General features: G+C 38.1%; 1 protein-coding gene across 1 annotated transcript in view; it reads right to left on the bottom strand.

The window, feature by feature from the left end:
* Positions 1–12,594, bottom strand: part of COG3 (component of oligomeric golgi complex 3) — a 46,929-nt gene extending 34,335 nt beyond the window's left edge. Inside the window, exons 1-5 of the mRNA XM_007428316.4 lie at positions 12,409–12,594; positions 11,437–11,583; positions 10,668–10,729; positions 4,216–4,381; positions 1,174–1,248 (exon numbers count right to left, since the gene is read on the bottom strand). Of these exons, the coding sequence (XP_007428378.2) occupies positions 1,174–1,248; positions 4,216–4,381; positions 10,668–10,729; positions 11,437–11,583; positions 12,409–12,540 (582 nt within the window). The 5' untranslated portion in view covers positions 12,541–12,594. The remainder of the gene's footprint in view (positions 1–1,173; positions 1,249–4,215; positions 4,382–10,667; positions 10,730–11,436; positions 11,584–12,408) is intronic.
* Between the last annotated feature and the right edge of the window lie 3,053 nt (positions 12,595–15,647).

Raw genomic sequence — 15,647 nt, 5'->3', positions numbered from 1 at the left:
AACAAAATAGCGCACCAGGCTTCTGGACCTGGGGTGGGTTTCAGAACTGGAATGATTCCTAAAACCAGCAACATCCCCAATGTTCCAGCCACAAGAATAGGCCAAAGAACATGTTATAACCAGCTCATGGAAAGCAAGGGAACCAATAGAAAAGGATCTGCACAGACCAAATATAAACTTCCAAGAAAATAATCAGATTCAGACCTTAAAAAAAAAAAAAGCTCTAGCACTATAAAAAAGTATCTTTAAAAGCTGACCTGTTACTATGTTTTATAATATGATTTGTCCTTTGCATTTTTGTGAATGGTTTGGGGTTTTGTATCTGATACTTCTTTATATTAAAGCAATAACATTTTAAAAAAGGAAAATAATATTTAAAATGATTTATGTTCATAAGAAGTTTAGAGACATAAGTTTCATTTATGCCTCTGCCTATGTTTTACAGGTAGTCCTTGCTTAACAATGGACATTGGGACTGGCAACTCTGTTGCTAAATGACGCTGTTCTAAAGCACAACATCACGTGACCGCGACTTATGACGGCAGTTGTGTCAGTCCCAGTTGCCATCATTAGAATCCTGCACTGTTGCAGCATCCCGTGGTCACGTGATCGCCATTTGTGACCTCTTGCCGGCTTTCCCATTGACTTTGCTTGTTGGAAGCTGGCAGTGAAGGTCACAAATGGTGATCATGGGACTGCAGCATGTTGCAACATTGTAATTGTGAGCCATTCGCCAAGCCAATTGCGATCATGTAACCACAGGGACACTATGATAGCTGCAACTATGAGGACTTGTCTAATTCCCCCTTGTTCAGCACTGTCATAACTTCGAATAGCTGCTGAACGAGTGGTCATTAAATAAGGACTACCTGCATATACTCTTCCTTGTATGCTCTATTGTGTTGTACTTAACATACCATTTTAATACATCTCAGAGGTCTCCTCCTTTGTTGTCTTTAAAGATGAAATTAAAACCTTCATAACAGCACAATCTTATGAATGTTTACTTGGAACAAAGTTTTAATGAGTTCTGTGTATATTTCTGAGTTTACTAGATTTCAATCTTAAAACAATAATTATTAAATAAAAACACCGGATTCATTATACACTTTTAGAAAGAATTTAAAATGCAGAGACTTGGGCTTTGGAGATGGTGGGAGGGTAAATACCTACTGTATTAATATTTTCCAGTTCAATGAAATAGGACAGTTTCTGATGGATATTTTCTGCCAGGTCCACAAGTTCTGACTATTTAATAAGAAATGAAATAATTATTAGCAGGTAATTAAAAGCATGCTAACACATACAACATGGGGTCCTTAGTTGCCTCTTAAAAATCACAGCAGATTTATAGGTTGTTAAATTTACAGTACTGTGCAAAAGTTTTAGGCAGGTGTTAAAAAATGCTGTAAAGTAAGAATGCTTTCAAAAATATATATTGTAATTGTTTATGTTTATCAATTCACAAAATGCAAAGTGAGCAAACAGAAGAAAAATCTAAATCAAATCAATATTTGGTGTGGCTACCCTTTGGTTCAAACCAGCATCAATTCTTACACTTGCGTGGACATGTAAAATTGCAAAGAAATTTTGGACTCAAATACAAACCGTGATGAAGAGCATACTACAAATACAGATTCCATTTAAACCAGAATTATTCCTGCTGGGGATAATGGACTTTCAAATAGGAAAGCATCTTATTAGAATTACTCAATACATGATTACCACAGCAAGACTTTTGTATGCACAATTTTGGAAAACCCAGACACTACCAACAATACAAGAATGGTTGTTAAAACTGATGGAAATGGCAGAAAATGATAAACTGACTTGTTTATTAAAAGAAAATTCAAATAATTATTACCTTAAAGAATGGAAACCATTGATGGACTATTTGCAAAATGCAGGTGGGGCAAAGCTTACATGGGGATTTGAAGATTAGATTATAAATGTAATGGGATATGTTTTGACAAAGAATTATTCCTACTTAATGCATTATGACACTCTTATTAAGACCAGAGATAGATTGGAAGCTATCTATTTTTCATGTCTTTTTTCTTTTTCTTTATCTCACTTTTTCTTTTCCTTTTCTTTATAATTTGTATTTTCAATTTTGTTTTTCATTTCTAACTTTTAACTTTGTAATCTTAAAATCTCAATAAAACACTATTAAAAAAAATTCTTACACTTGCACACTTTGTACACTTGCACAAAGTCAGGTATCTTGTAGGATTAGAGTCAGGTGTATGATTAACCAATTATACCAAGCAGGTGCTAATGATCATCAATTTCATATGTAGGTTGAAACACAGTCATTAACTGAAACAGAAACAGCTGTGTAGGAGGCTTAAAACTGGGTGAGGAACAGCCAAACTCTGCTACTAACGTGAGATTGTGGAAGACAGTTTCATGTCACAGGTCATACACCATGGCAAGACTGAGCACAGCAACAAGACACAAGGTAGTTATACTGCATCAGGCAAAAATTTCAAAGCAGACTGGCGTTTCAAGATGTGCTGTTCCAGCTCTTTTGAAGTGCAAAGAAATGGGCAACGTGGAGGACTGCAGATGCAGTGGTCGGCCAAGGAAACAATGCAGCAGATGGAAGACACATCATGCTTACTTCCCTTTGACACTGGAAGATGTCCAGCAGTGCCATCAGCATGGAGCTGGTGGAAACCAGTGGGACCCAGGTACACCCATCTAGTGTCCGGAGAAGTCTGGCCAGAAGTGGTCTTCATGGAAGAATTGCAGCCAAAAAGCTATACCTCCAACATGGAAACAAGGCTAAGCAACTCAACTATGCACAAAAACATAAGAACTGGGGTGCAAAAAAATGGCAGCAGGTGCTCTGGACTGATGAGTCAAAATTTGAAATATTTGGCTGTAGCAAGAGGCAGTTTGTTTGCCAAAGGGCTGGAGAGCGGTACAATAATGAGTGTCTGCAGGCAACAGTGAAGCATGGTGGAGGTTCCTTGCAAGTTTGGGGCTGCATTTCTGCAAATGGAGTTGGAGATTTGGTCAGCATCAATGGTGTCCTCAATGCTGAGAAATACAGGCAGATACTTATCCATCATGCCATACCATCAGGGAGGCGTGTAATTGGCCCCAAATTTATTCTACAGCAGGACACTGACCCCAAACATACAGCCAATGTCATTAAGAACTATCTTCAGCATGAAGAAGAACAAGGAGTCCTGGAAGTGATGGTTTGGCCCCCACAGAGCCCTGATCTCAACATCATCAAGTCTGTCTGGGATTCCATGAAGAGACAGAAGGATTTGAGGCAGCCGGCAGCCACAGGAGATCTGTGGTTCGTTCTCCAAGATGTTTGGAACAACCTACCTGCTGAGTTCCTTCAAAAACTCTGTGCGAGTGTACCTAGAAGAATTGATGCTGTTTTGAAGGCAAAGGGTGGTCACACCAAATATTGATTTGATTTGGGTTTTTCTTCTATTTGATTGCTTTGCATTTTGTAAATTGATAAACATAAACAATTATAATATATATTTTTGAAAGCATTCTTACTTTACAGCATTTTTTCACACCTGCCTAAAACCTTTGCACAGTACTGTATATTATCATTTTAGCATATTTCCTAATGTTTCACTTGGATATAGAATTGGTATGGCAGTGTTACACAGAGGAGAATAATACTATTGTAACAAACTCAGTTAATCAATTATTTATTAATTCATAAATAAGACATAGGTAGCAAGCTATACTACAGTGGGAGCCAGTTTGGTGTCATGGTTCAGGTGCTGGCCTAGAAACCAGGAGACAGTGAGTTACAGGCTTCCCTTATGTATGAAAGCTGGGTGACTTTGGGCCAGGCACTCTTTTTCACCCCACCCCACCCCACAGGCTTGTTATTGTGGGGAAAACAGGAGGCAGGAATATTTGGTATGTTTGCCACCTTAGTTATATATGGATAAAAATATAACAACAGTAAATATAACAACAACAACAACAACAGTTCTTCTAATTTATTGTCCATAGTTGTAAGTCATTTGCCTTGTGGTTGCAGACCACTATCTGTGTAACAGTTTGTTAAAAATATCTGTGGTAACAACACATCAGAGAAAAAAAAATCTAATCAAATTATACAAGGTCTAAGAAGTTTGATGCTGGACTCTGAAACATCAGCTCTGCCCTTTGTGGCCCTGGGACTTGGGAAGTCAAAGGTTATCTATTCCCATTCAACTCTGAAGTTACCTGCTCTTTTAACAGCTGTTCACAGGCTTCATGTAGGGTTCCTGTTTTGGTTGAGACAAAGAGGTATTGGTGCTGTAATGATTTAAGGTGCTGAAGAGCACAATTCACATCATTCAGTATAGCATCACATTGCTCTTCAAATCCAGAATAATCAGCCCTGGCCAGCCTGGAGAAACAAGCATACACACAAGAGTACATTTAACTGTTTGTGGCAACGGAAGAATCAATAGAACAATATAGAAATTTTGGATGATAATCCATGTAGCTCTGTTGTATAATAATATATGGTAATTCTATGTATACCACGGTCCATAGTATGTTTGAGGCACCAGGACAGGTGGAGAGGGAGACAGTAGAAAAGAAAGTTCATTGAAAATTCAATAGTTTCAAATGTAAAAAGCACAGATAATTCCACTCACAATACTTTGCAGTCTTTACAGATCCACAAAAGGGAAGGCTAAGATATACTATCAATAAAACTGTTTCATCCTTAAAAGGTATACACCTGTTCTGGCATTTCCATGCAGCTACATAACTGACACAATTGTCATCTATTATTTCATTCTTCTTTTCTATTCTATTTCTCCCCCCACAATATGTATTTCCCAGTTTGAAAGGAAGAATTTATATCCCAAACACATCAAACTGTAATGAAAGGTATTTTTTTATAGGAAAAAGTGTTTTTGATCCTTTGGGTTTTGCATGGGAAGTATCTAAATGTCTCTTTGACTAAGAAGCTAGCTGGGGCACCTTAAAAGAAACAATTTAAAATACTCCTGAAGAAACCTACCATAGACTCTTAAGGTAACAATTACCACTCAAACACAGACATCCCTTTTTTAAGCCCTGTTTACATGACATGCTTAAGTGGCCAGGTTTGGGCTGTGTGTGTGTGTAAGAATGTCATGCCTGCATTCTAACTCAATTAATTAACAAACACAGCTAAGCCAAAGACAGTTTTTGCCCAAACTCCCATCCACTCAGCTGTGTTTTTACTTACTAGGAAGTTAACTGGGGGAAGACTGCCTGTCTCCAGTAATTTCTGCCCACTCAGTGAGACTGGGCAGAGTGGGAGCTGCCTGGGTCCCCTTAATTAAACAATGCAATCTAGTGGGACCCCAGATCCTCTGGAACAGCATCTCCCCAGAGACTCGCATGGCTCCCACCCTGCAAGGGTTCTACAAGTCTTTAAAAACGTGGCTTTGCTCTCAGACCTGTGGTTAGGTTGTTTGTCAGGCCCCTGCGAGTTTTTTTTTTTTAATGTATTGGATGATTTTGTCTGGGTGTACATATCCTTTTCTCTTTTTTATCCTTTTCTCTTCTTTTTAACTATGTAAGCCATCCAGAGTCATTTGGGAGTCAGGCAGCCTTCTAAATCTAGATAAATAAACAGATCATTAAACTGTCCCTTCCCAATTCTGAGTAGCAAAGTATTTGCTATCCCCCAAACAGAGAACAATGCCGTCTTTCTTCTTTTTGCTTCCCCTGCCCTGCCCAAGGGAAATGCAGGGTGGAAAAGGGGGCTAAAAGGGTGATGTCCACCAAACAAACAAACAAATCTCTGTGGAGTCCTTGGGTTTCTCTGAGCTTGGCTCTTTTCTTGCAAACGTTTCATTACCCAGCTAGGTAACATCTTCAGTGCTAAAATGGGATGGGGTTTGCTCTCTATTTATGTGCTGTGGCCTGCCTTACCAGTGGTGGGGGTTTTGTTTTGTTTTGCTCCTCTGGTAGTTCTTTGATTGGCATGTGTTTGCTGCGTGATTGTATGCCTGGTGGTAACCTTTGCTTATCTGGGTGATGATTGCTGATGATGATTGCTGGTGAGGCGATCTTCTGGTCTTTTGTCTCTTTTGAATAGTATGTAGATGCTGTTACAGGGCTGTTACAGGATGCTGTTCAACTCCACAGATGAACCCTGAGCTACACATATTCACCTCTATTGAAACAAATCTCTCTCTCTCACACACACATTTTTATGAAGCTGAGCTGACCCAATCATTCTGGATCAACAGGCAGAGAGACTATGATTGGCCAGTCATGTCATAGACAATCAGCAGTGGAAAAGGTTTTGGAACAATCAACTGAATGAGTTATTTGGATTCCTCTGAATCTAAACTCGTCTGAATTTGAAACAGAACTGTCTGGAGCACAGAGATGGATGACTTCCACTGAGATAAAAGGGATACCCACTTTATTGAGAATATTAGATATCTCTGAATATTCAACAACAAAAATAATTTATGTTTCAATTTTTTCTTTGTCTCTTTTTAAAATTTTGTATAATATCTTGATTCAAGATATTCCTATTACAATATATTTGACAACAGGAAAACTGTTATTTTCTTTCAGCTAAAACTTCTACCACTAGCCTGACTACTAAGCAAAAAAGATGCCTGGCTATCTCATAAAAACTGAGGGAACAGGTTACTTTTCTAATAAAACTTCTGCTGGAAAATTCAGTTTCAATTCTTGTTCCCTGTTAAATTTCTCATTTGTGTCCAAAGATTCTTCATCCGTGAACTTACTCATCCCAAGCAATTCCTTTGTGTAGGAAACATCATAAAATTAGCAAGGGAATATCCTTTATTTCTATTTTGTCAAGATAAATCATATTTATTTTCCTATTAGATGGTGCCCTTACCATTAGCATGTAAGGAAGATGCATAAGTAAAATAGAACTAATTTTAGGGTTTGTGTAAACAGAAAAAATTAGCCAGTATTCTTAAATGCAATCCCCTATTTTTCAGATTTCTATTCATTTTAAAAGAATATTTTAAAATTGGAAGATGAAGTTGATTAATCAAAGAAGTCAGTTTGGCTATCTCAGCAAGTTCTGTCAATTTCACCAACCATTCCTTCATGGTGGGTAATGCTGAATCTTTCCATCTTTGTGCATATAATCATCTCACCGCAGTAATCATATGTTGAAATAATCTTCCATGACTCTTTTCTAAGTGTATATCAATCAGTCCTAAAAGGAAAAATTCTGGCTTCAATTGACTATTGGTCTTTAAAATCCTCTGTGTCAATGTGTGTATGTGAACCCAAAATTATTTAGCTTTTTTACATGTGTCCACTAAGCATGATAAAATGTCCCTTCGTGTTGTTCACATTTCCAACATACATTTGGAATGCTTTATACATTCTAGATAATTTCTCTGGCATCATGTACCAATGATACAGTGGGGCAAAAAAGTATTTAGTCAGCCACCAATTGTGCAAGTTCTCCCACTTAAAAAGATGAGAGAGGCCTGTAATTTTCATCATAGGTATACCTCAACTATGAGAGACAAAATGGGGGAAAAAATCCAGAAAATCACATTGTCTGATTTGTAAAGAATTTATTCGCAAATCATGGTGGAAAATAAGTATTTGGTCAATATCAAAAGTTCATCTCAATACTTTGTTATATATCCTTTGTTGGCAATGACAGAGGTCAAACGTTTTCTGTAAGTCTTCACAAGGTTTTCACACACTGTTGCTGGTATTTTGGCCCATTCCTCCATGCAGATCTCCTCTAGAGGAGTGATGTTTTGGGGCTGTCGCTGGGCAACACGGACTTTCAACTCCCTCCAAAGGTTTTCCATGGGGTTGAGATCTGGAGACTGGCTAGGCCACTCCAGGACCTTGAAATGCTTCTTACGAAGCCCTCCTTCGTTGCCCGGGCAGTGTGTTTGGGATCATTGTCATGCTGAAAGACCCAGCCACGTTTCATCTTCAATGCCCTTGCTGATGGAAGGAGGTGTTCACTCAAAATCTCACGATACATGGCCCCATTCATTCTTTCCTTTACACGGATCAGTCGTCCTGGTCCCTTTGCAGAAAAACAGCCCCAAAGCATGTTTCCACCCCCATGCTTCACAGTAGGTATGGTGTTCTTTGGATGCAACTCAGCATTCTCTCTCCTCCAAACACGACGAGTTTAGACCAAAACGTTCTACTTTGGTTTCATCTGACCATATGACATTCTCCCAATCCTCTTCTGGATCATCCAAATGCTCTCTAGCAAACGTCAGACGGGCCCGGACTTGTACTGGCTTAAGTAGGGGGACACGTCTGGCACTGCAGGATTTGAGTCCCTGGCGGCATAGTGTGTTACTGATGGTAGCCTTTGTTACTTTGGTCCCAGCTCTCTGCAGGTCATTCACTAGGTCCCCATGTGTGGTTCTGGGATTTTTGCTCACCGTTCTTGTGATCATTTTGACCCCACGGGGTGGGATCTTGCGTGGAGCCCCAGATCGAGGGAGATTATCAGTGGTCTTGTATGTCTTCCGTTTTCTAATTATTGCTTCCACAGTTGATTTCTTCACACCAAGCTGCTTGCCTATTGCAGATTCAGTCTTCCCAGCCTGGTGCAGGTCTACAATTTTGTTTCTGGTGTCCTTCGACAGCTCTTTGGTCTTGGCCATAGTGGAGTTTGGAGTGTGACTGTTTGAGGTTGTGGACAGGTGTCTTTTATACTGATAGCAAGGTCAAACAGGTGCCATTACTACAGGTAATGAGTGGAGGACAGAGGAGCCTCTTAAAGAAGTAGTTACAGGTCTGTGAGCCAGACATCTTGCTTGTTTGTAGGTGACCAAATACTTATTTTCCACCATGATTTGCAAATAAATTCTTTAAAAATCAGACAATGTGATTTTCTGGATTTTTTTTCTCATTTTGTCTCTCATAGTTGAGGTATACCTATGATGAAAATTACAGGCCTCTCTCATCTTTTTAAGTGGGAGAACTTGCACAATTGGTGGCTGACTAAATACTTTTTTGCTCCACTGTACATCAGTTAATAAAAATTCTCTTTAAGATCATAACAAAATGTAAATTTTAACTCTTTTGATCACATATTTTCCCATTGATCCATCTGTATATTATAACTGAAATTCTTAGCCTAGTTTATCATACATTCTCCAACCTGTTCTTCTTCCATTTCAAATTTCAACAAGAGTTTATACATTTTAGCAATTACATGTTCATCATCAGTATACATTTGCACTTCAAATTCTATACTTTGCTCCATACCATAAATATCCATTTATCCATTTTAAATCTTTCTGATAACTGTAAATGGGAAAACCATTGACAACTACATCCTTCTGCTCTCTTGCTTTAATTTTATTTTTCCCTTGGTGATTTTCCAATAATTCCTAGTACATTAACCATTTGTCTATCTGTTGTTTCTCTTCTGTAAAATGCTTCTTGTGCTGAGATCTATAGAGGTGTTTTCGGGCACATCCTGGGTTTATATCTATTCCATATTCTCAATATGGCACATCTCATAAAATGGTTTTTAAAATCCACATTAACTTTAACGTACCATAAATATCCATGCCATCCAAACCTCAGGTTGTGCCCTTCTAACTCTTTTGTTAGAAGTCTATGTCTAACTCTAAGTCTTTTGTTTCTCAGCAACATCCATAACTTCTTTGATTAGAGAAATGCCATTATGGACATTCACAACTGGAAACCCCTTATGGATTTTTTGTGTAAATAAGAAAATGATTTTGTGACTTATGGTTTTGACGGATAGAAAGAATAGGTTACAGAAATAAGGGAATTATGATGTAATGTTAGAAAGAGAGGTTTGATTAGAATTGTATATATAGCTGTTGAGAGGAAGATTGGAAGCCACTTTTTTTATATATATATATTATTATATTATTATATATATATATATAATATATATATATATATATATAAAATAAAAGATCAGAAAACATATATATATATATATATATATATATATATATATATATATATATATATATATATATAAAATAAAAGATCAGAAAACACACACATATATATATATATATATATATATATATATATGTGTGTGTGTGTTTTCTGATCTTTTATTTTCTTTTTCTTTTTTCTATCTCCTTTTTGTCTCTTCCTTTCCTTTCCTTTTTTCCCACATTTACTATACTATTTTCTTTGAATGTATTTATTATATATGTAAAATCTTTTAATAAAAACTGTTTTTTTAAAAAAGGAAGATGAAGTTGATCAGATGTTTTACTTAAATGGTTCACCCCAATACACTTTCGAAAGCTACTGAATTAACAGAGAGCTGCCTCAGATTTTTTTTCTCCTTAAAATACTGTAAATCTGAATTCAGATTAAGATATTAAAATAGAGATAGTAGTTAAACTATTCATGTACAAGTAAGTTCTTGCAGCTAACTTCTGCATCGCAAAAATAATGGAATATATAAAATGAATCAAAGGATAAGTATCTTGCTGAGTAAGTGAAACAAAGGGGGGAAGAAAACAAAGCTAAAAGTGTACAAAATACAGGAATTCAAACTTCTCTCGGCTGTTTTATGTCATTAGTGATGACATAAATACATTGCTATTCAATGTATTTATAGCTATTCATTGCTATTCAACTATACATTGCTATTCAAATTACAATTAAGGGAAGGTAAATACACACATGCAGACACACATACATACCGGTACTTGGTCTCTTCATCTTGATCCATCTGTGCACGAAGTTGATCAAACCATGAAAAGAACTAGAACAACAACAGGACAAAGCTCATGATCTGTTAAAACAATGATGCCATATAGAGAAAAATAACTTAATTTCATTGAATATTTCTAAAAGCTTAAAGGTAAAATACTATACATTAGTGTCCTTATCAAAAATCATCCTTAACTCAGAAGAAGCAGACAACTTCTTCCCTCCCAAATCCCAGCATATATTTTTCCTCCCATTTACACCCAAGCTAACAAGATTGAAATTTACTACTTAAATTTCAGCCTTATGCAACTTGAAGGCCTGCTCTAGAGCTCTGGTTGCAAATCAAGGAGGCTTGAGATGCATCAAATCTAAGATGATCTGAATCCCCAAAATGACCCAATTGAAGAAGGGAAAGGCAAACATACCAGCCATCCAGGAACTGATTATTTCAGTCTCAATTTAATCTGTTTCAGGAATGCTCCATTAGGAGTGAAAGCTAATGGCCCACATTAATAATCAGAGCTATGCAGTGATGCACAGGGAAAACGTAACATGCTTGTTGCAGCTATCTGCACCTCCTTAAGTCAAATGCATCTTTTCCTGGCTCTGGGCAGCCAAGGAAAGACACAGATCCTTCATGTGCGCTCCAAGTCACGTTTTCCTTTTGAAACTGAATCTCTATGTTGCCCAGTCAGTAGTTTTTTTGTATTATCCTGGAATCCGAGAGAGTTTGCTGTTTCTTTTTCTTTTCTTTTTTACCTGCTGCGCTGTTTCAATTCTTTCACTTTCCATGCCAAAAGAAGAGAATCCTTTCAAGAGAATGTTCTCCGTGGATTCCGGCAATGTGGCTGTCAGTGTCACTGTTAAGGATGGTTGGACGAGACTGCTTAAATCTTCTATGGGTAGCTGTTTAAGGAAATGAAATTAGAATTATTAATCTATTAAATTGAGTTTCAAATCTCAAGAAACCAGCCACAGTGTTTCCTCAGATATACAGGAACGGCAAAAAGTAATGTTGCCTCAGAACAAGATTGATGTCATAATTGTTTATTAGTAACATATGAAACGTTTCACTTAAAAACTCAAGCATCCAAAACAGATATAGCTCCTGGATATATGAAAGCATGGAATATAGATTACTTTCAACTTTTTCATTTAAAATGATAAAAAAATGGCAAAGTTGCAAAACAAGATGAAAATCAACACATGAAAGAGCTGAAAAGCTTCTCTCGGTACTCTCTTGGAGCCCCATGAACATAATAAAATAATAAAAGTTCAGAAGCAGAAACTGCTAATAATCATATTTTGGATCCAGGAAATCAGATCAATCAGACATTTCAAAGTCTAGGTTTGACATTTAAGGCCTATTACCCTAACAGGAGGGAGCATCTCTCTTAAAACTGTGGGTAGGCTATAAATATTTTTCGCAAAGAAAATCTTCAGGACTATTATTAATTAATTAAGATCATCAGATCCTCCTCAGTATTCTCTAAGTGGGGGAAGCATGTTATGAGGAGATATGAGAGATCACTCTCTCAGTTGTAGTGCTCTGGCTTGGTTAGATATTATCCGCTTTTTGGTGCCAAGCTTCTTTGCTCCGGGGGGGGGGGGGACTGGGCTCCTCGAGAATTCATTCAACCTCCTCATTTCCCTCAAGGAGCCCCGTGGAGGATAACGTGAGAGCCCAGCCAGGACGGTTTCAGGGGGCTCCCGCGGTCGGCGCCGGCCTACCTCCGACGGAACGGGCAGCCCTGGCGAGGCCGCGCGCAGTTCCAGCACTGAGTCCTGCTGCCGCTCACTGAGAGGCGCCAGGGGCCGCACGGGACGCTCCCACGAGCCCAGGCGCTCCGCCACCGCCGCCATTCTCTGTGTCGGGACTCAGCTGTGCCGACGAGGCGGAAGGACAACCCGAGCTGGCTTCGGAAGCGGAAACGGACGGACGGCCGCCGGCAGTGACGTCACTTTGGTGGGGGACCGGGAAGTAGATGGCGAGCGGGACATAGACTCGCGAACGTGTAGACTGGACCAGGGAACAGGATTGCAAGTCCGCTGTATCTTTATTTACCTTCCGTCCAGCCCACGCTGCACGAGCTTGCGAATCAGGCCAAGGAGACGCGAAGGGTCCCGCTGAGTTTAGGGTGTTGTTTCTCGCACCCCCATAATGCTTGTGGGGTCCCCAGAGCACCCCAATTCTGTGGCTTCCTTCAGTTGGCATTTGGAGGAGGGGTGCCCCAAAATCAAGGGGAACAAGGAGGCTCAAGGCTAATAGCATTTATTTATTCATTTTTAATTTTTTTTAAAAAGAGCAAACCACGAGTCTCAAGTTCGTGTACTTACGAAGGCTAATAGCGCTTATTTGTTTGTTTAAAAAAGAGGAAACCATGAGTCTCAAAGCTAATAGTGTTTATATGTTTATTTATTTAAAAAAACAGGGGAAACAATTTGTCTCAAGGCTAACAGCATTCATTCATTCATTTATTTTTTAAAAAGAGTAAACAATAAGTCCCAAGGCTAATAGCATTTGATTATTAATTGATTGATTGATTTAAAGAAAAGTAGAGGGGAGAATGAGTCTCAAGGCTAATAGTATTTATTTGTTTATTTAAAAAAGGAAACAATGAGTCTCAAGGCTAATAGCATTTATTTGTTTATTTATCTATGTAAAAAAACAGGAAACAATGAGTGTCAAGTCTAATAGCATTTATTTTTTTAAAAATCAGGAAATAGTCTCAAAGCAAGGCTAATAGCATTTATTTATTTATTTGTTTGTTTATTTTAAAAAGGAAAACGGGTCTCAAGGCAAATAGCATTATTTATTTATTTATTTATTATTTTTTTAAAAAGAGGAAATAATGAGTTTCAAGGCCAATACTGTTTACTTAGATGAAGACCCCAGCTAAGCATTCTTAGCATTCTGTTACAGAGGAGATTGTCATTAATATCTAATATTAATGCCAGTAATAAATGTAACATATTTATATATAATAAAATATTTTATATTTGAAAAATATTAAAAAATAGCAAACAAGAAAAAAGCTCTATTCTTTGGGGTACATATTAGTTTATGCATAGCACCGGTCAGACATGCCTTGTAATATCTTTTCCTAGGCTAGAATGGTTGCATCTGCTTTTAAATGTTTTTATAATCAGGAAAAAAGCAGAAAAAACTCTCAGCCACCTAATAACATTTAAAAAGTGCATCTCCTCCTGTTCCATTCTTGATTTTTTCTGGGAAAGAGGCTTGAGTTGAACCTCGTTCCAGAAGAGCAAAATTCTTAAACTCACTTCCACAGGTATCCAATAATTCATTATTTTTCATTCCTAATTCTGGGTTGTCCTCCCAAACAAGAACTTTCCGGAAGCAAAAAAACCAAATATATTCCAAATAAAGTTCTCCCTTTATCTTATTAGAATAGAATTCAGAATCATACCATAAATCTCATTAACAGCGGCTTCATGATGCACAATGGATGGTTGATACTTATATTTAATCACAACATAGAATTCATTTATGGAATCTGATGCTATAAGAAGTGACCAAGTGAAAAGATAAGATCAAATCATGGAGGATAAGTTGATCTGTAGCTATTAGTCACAATGGCTATATGGAATCCTGAATATAGACCTGGATACCAGTTGCTAGGAAGGCACAGTGAAAAAAAGCTATTATGTTCATAACTTTTCTCGTGGACTGTCACAAAGCATCCAGTAGGACATTTTAAGAAAGATGCTGAACTGAGCGGTGAACCATCCTTTGAAACAGGGACTTCTGCAAAATATGCAGTGATGGCAGCTCTCTGCCACCCTACTTAGTGCCAGCAGGGGAAAGGAAGCAGAGTGGCAGGTAAAGACCACGGACCACCAATAGCCGAATCATCCAATCAAATGAATCCAATCCAATCAATCAATGATTTGAATCTGAATTTGAATGATGGTTCAAATGCCAATCTTTGTCTCATCTGTCTTCCTAGCTAGAGAAAAGTTGATAGAACTGTGATCTACTCCAACAAAGTTGATCCTTTTATGATTTCCTACCTTTAAAAGCTGTGCGACATTGCTGAAAAAGCTCCACATTAGGGTGGCTGCTAATTCTGGTCCTGAGCACCATATATTTATTTCTCCCTTGTGTTTACTTGAAAGGAAGATGACTCTGCTTTAAGGATGATGAGACAGAAAAAAGCTAGTTGTGATTTGCAAGGCTCAGGTTTTCCATTTCGTCTGCTTCTATCCCATTACTTGGAATTTTTCATGAGGCAGAAGATGATGGCCACTATCCCTCCGTCTTCTCTAACCACAGTCCTCTACATGAAAATGGTTGGCCAGTTTGGGGAATCTTCTGCCAAGCCTAAATGCTTCATTCTGAGGGTGCATAAGGCAACTTTCCAGCCAGGGAAGCTTCCTCATTGCCAACATCGTTACTGCAGATGTGGGTACCTCTGAATATTATATAATACGTCAGTTTGATTTGGGAGGGGTAGGGGCCATCTTGGCTGTTTGCACATTACCTTTTAAATATTTTTGTTGTGTCTGAACAGAGCTCCTGCTAAACCACTAAGCCGCCCATCCCAGTGATTTACTGGACTGAGTTAAGAGAGATGCCCACTCAGTACTAAAAATCAGAGGTTGCCTTATTAAATTGAGTGGGTATCTCTATTCTGTCCCTAAAACAACTGCTCTCTCTCCTTAAGTGATCTCAGAGAATTGTGGTAATGGGTTAGGGTAATCCCATCCTGCGAATTCTTTGTGGTATGGTTTCCTACCTATTCTGTTGTTTTGCAGTCCAATATTTACGCTGTGGCTGAAACCCTAGCTCTTTCTTTCTCCCTTCAAATCTGTTATTGCACTGGGAATGATTAGTAATAAGGAATAGGTTACCAGCTTAGCTTGTAACTCATACTTTGGTTGTGTTTCCCAGCAAAACACAGCAGACCAAGTACCCCACAACAGAATTATTTTATTACTACAATCCA

This window comes from Python bivittatus, unplaced genomic scaffold (assembly GCF_059951505.1).
Source record: "Python bivittatus isolate LINGU-HERP-01145 unplaced genomic scaffold, Pbiv_v1 ctg000210_np1212, whole genome shotgun sequence".
In the NCBI taxonomy this organism is placed as follows: Eukaryota; Metazoa; Chordata; class Lepidosauria; order Squamata; family Pythonidae; genus Python; species Python bivittatus.
Note: the sequence above shows the minus strand (reverse complement) of the source record. Positions and strands in the feature narration are given on the sequence as shown.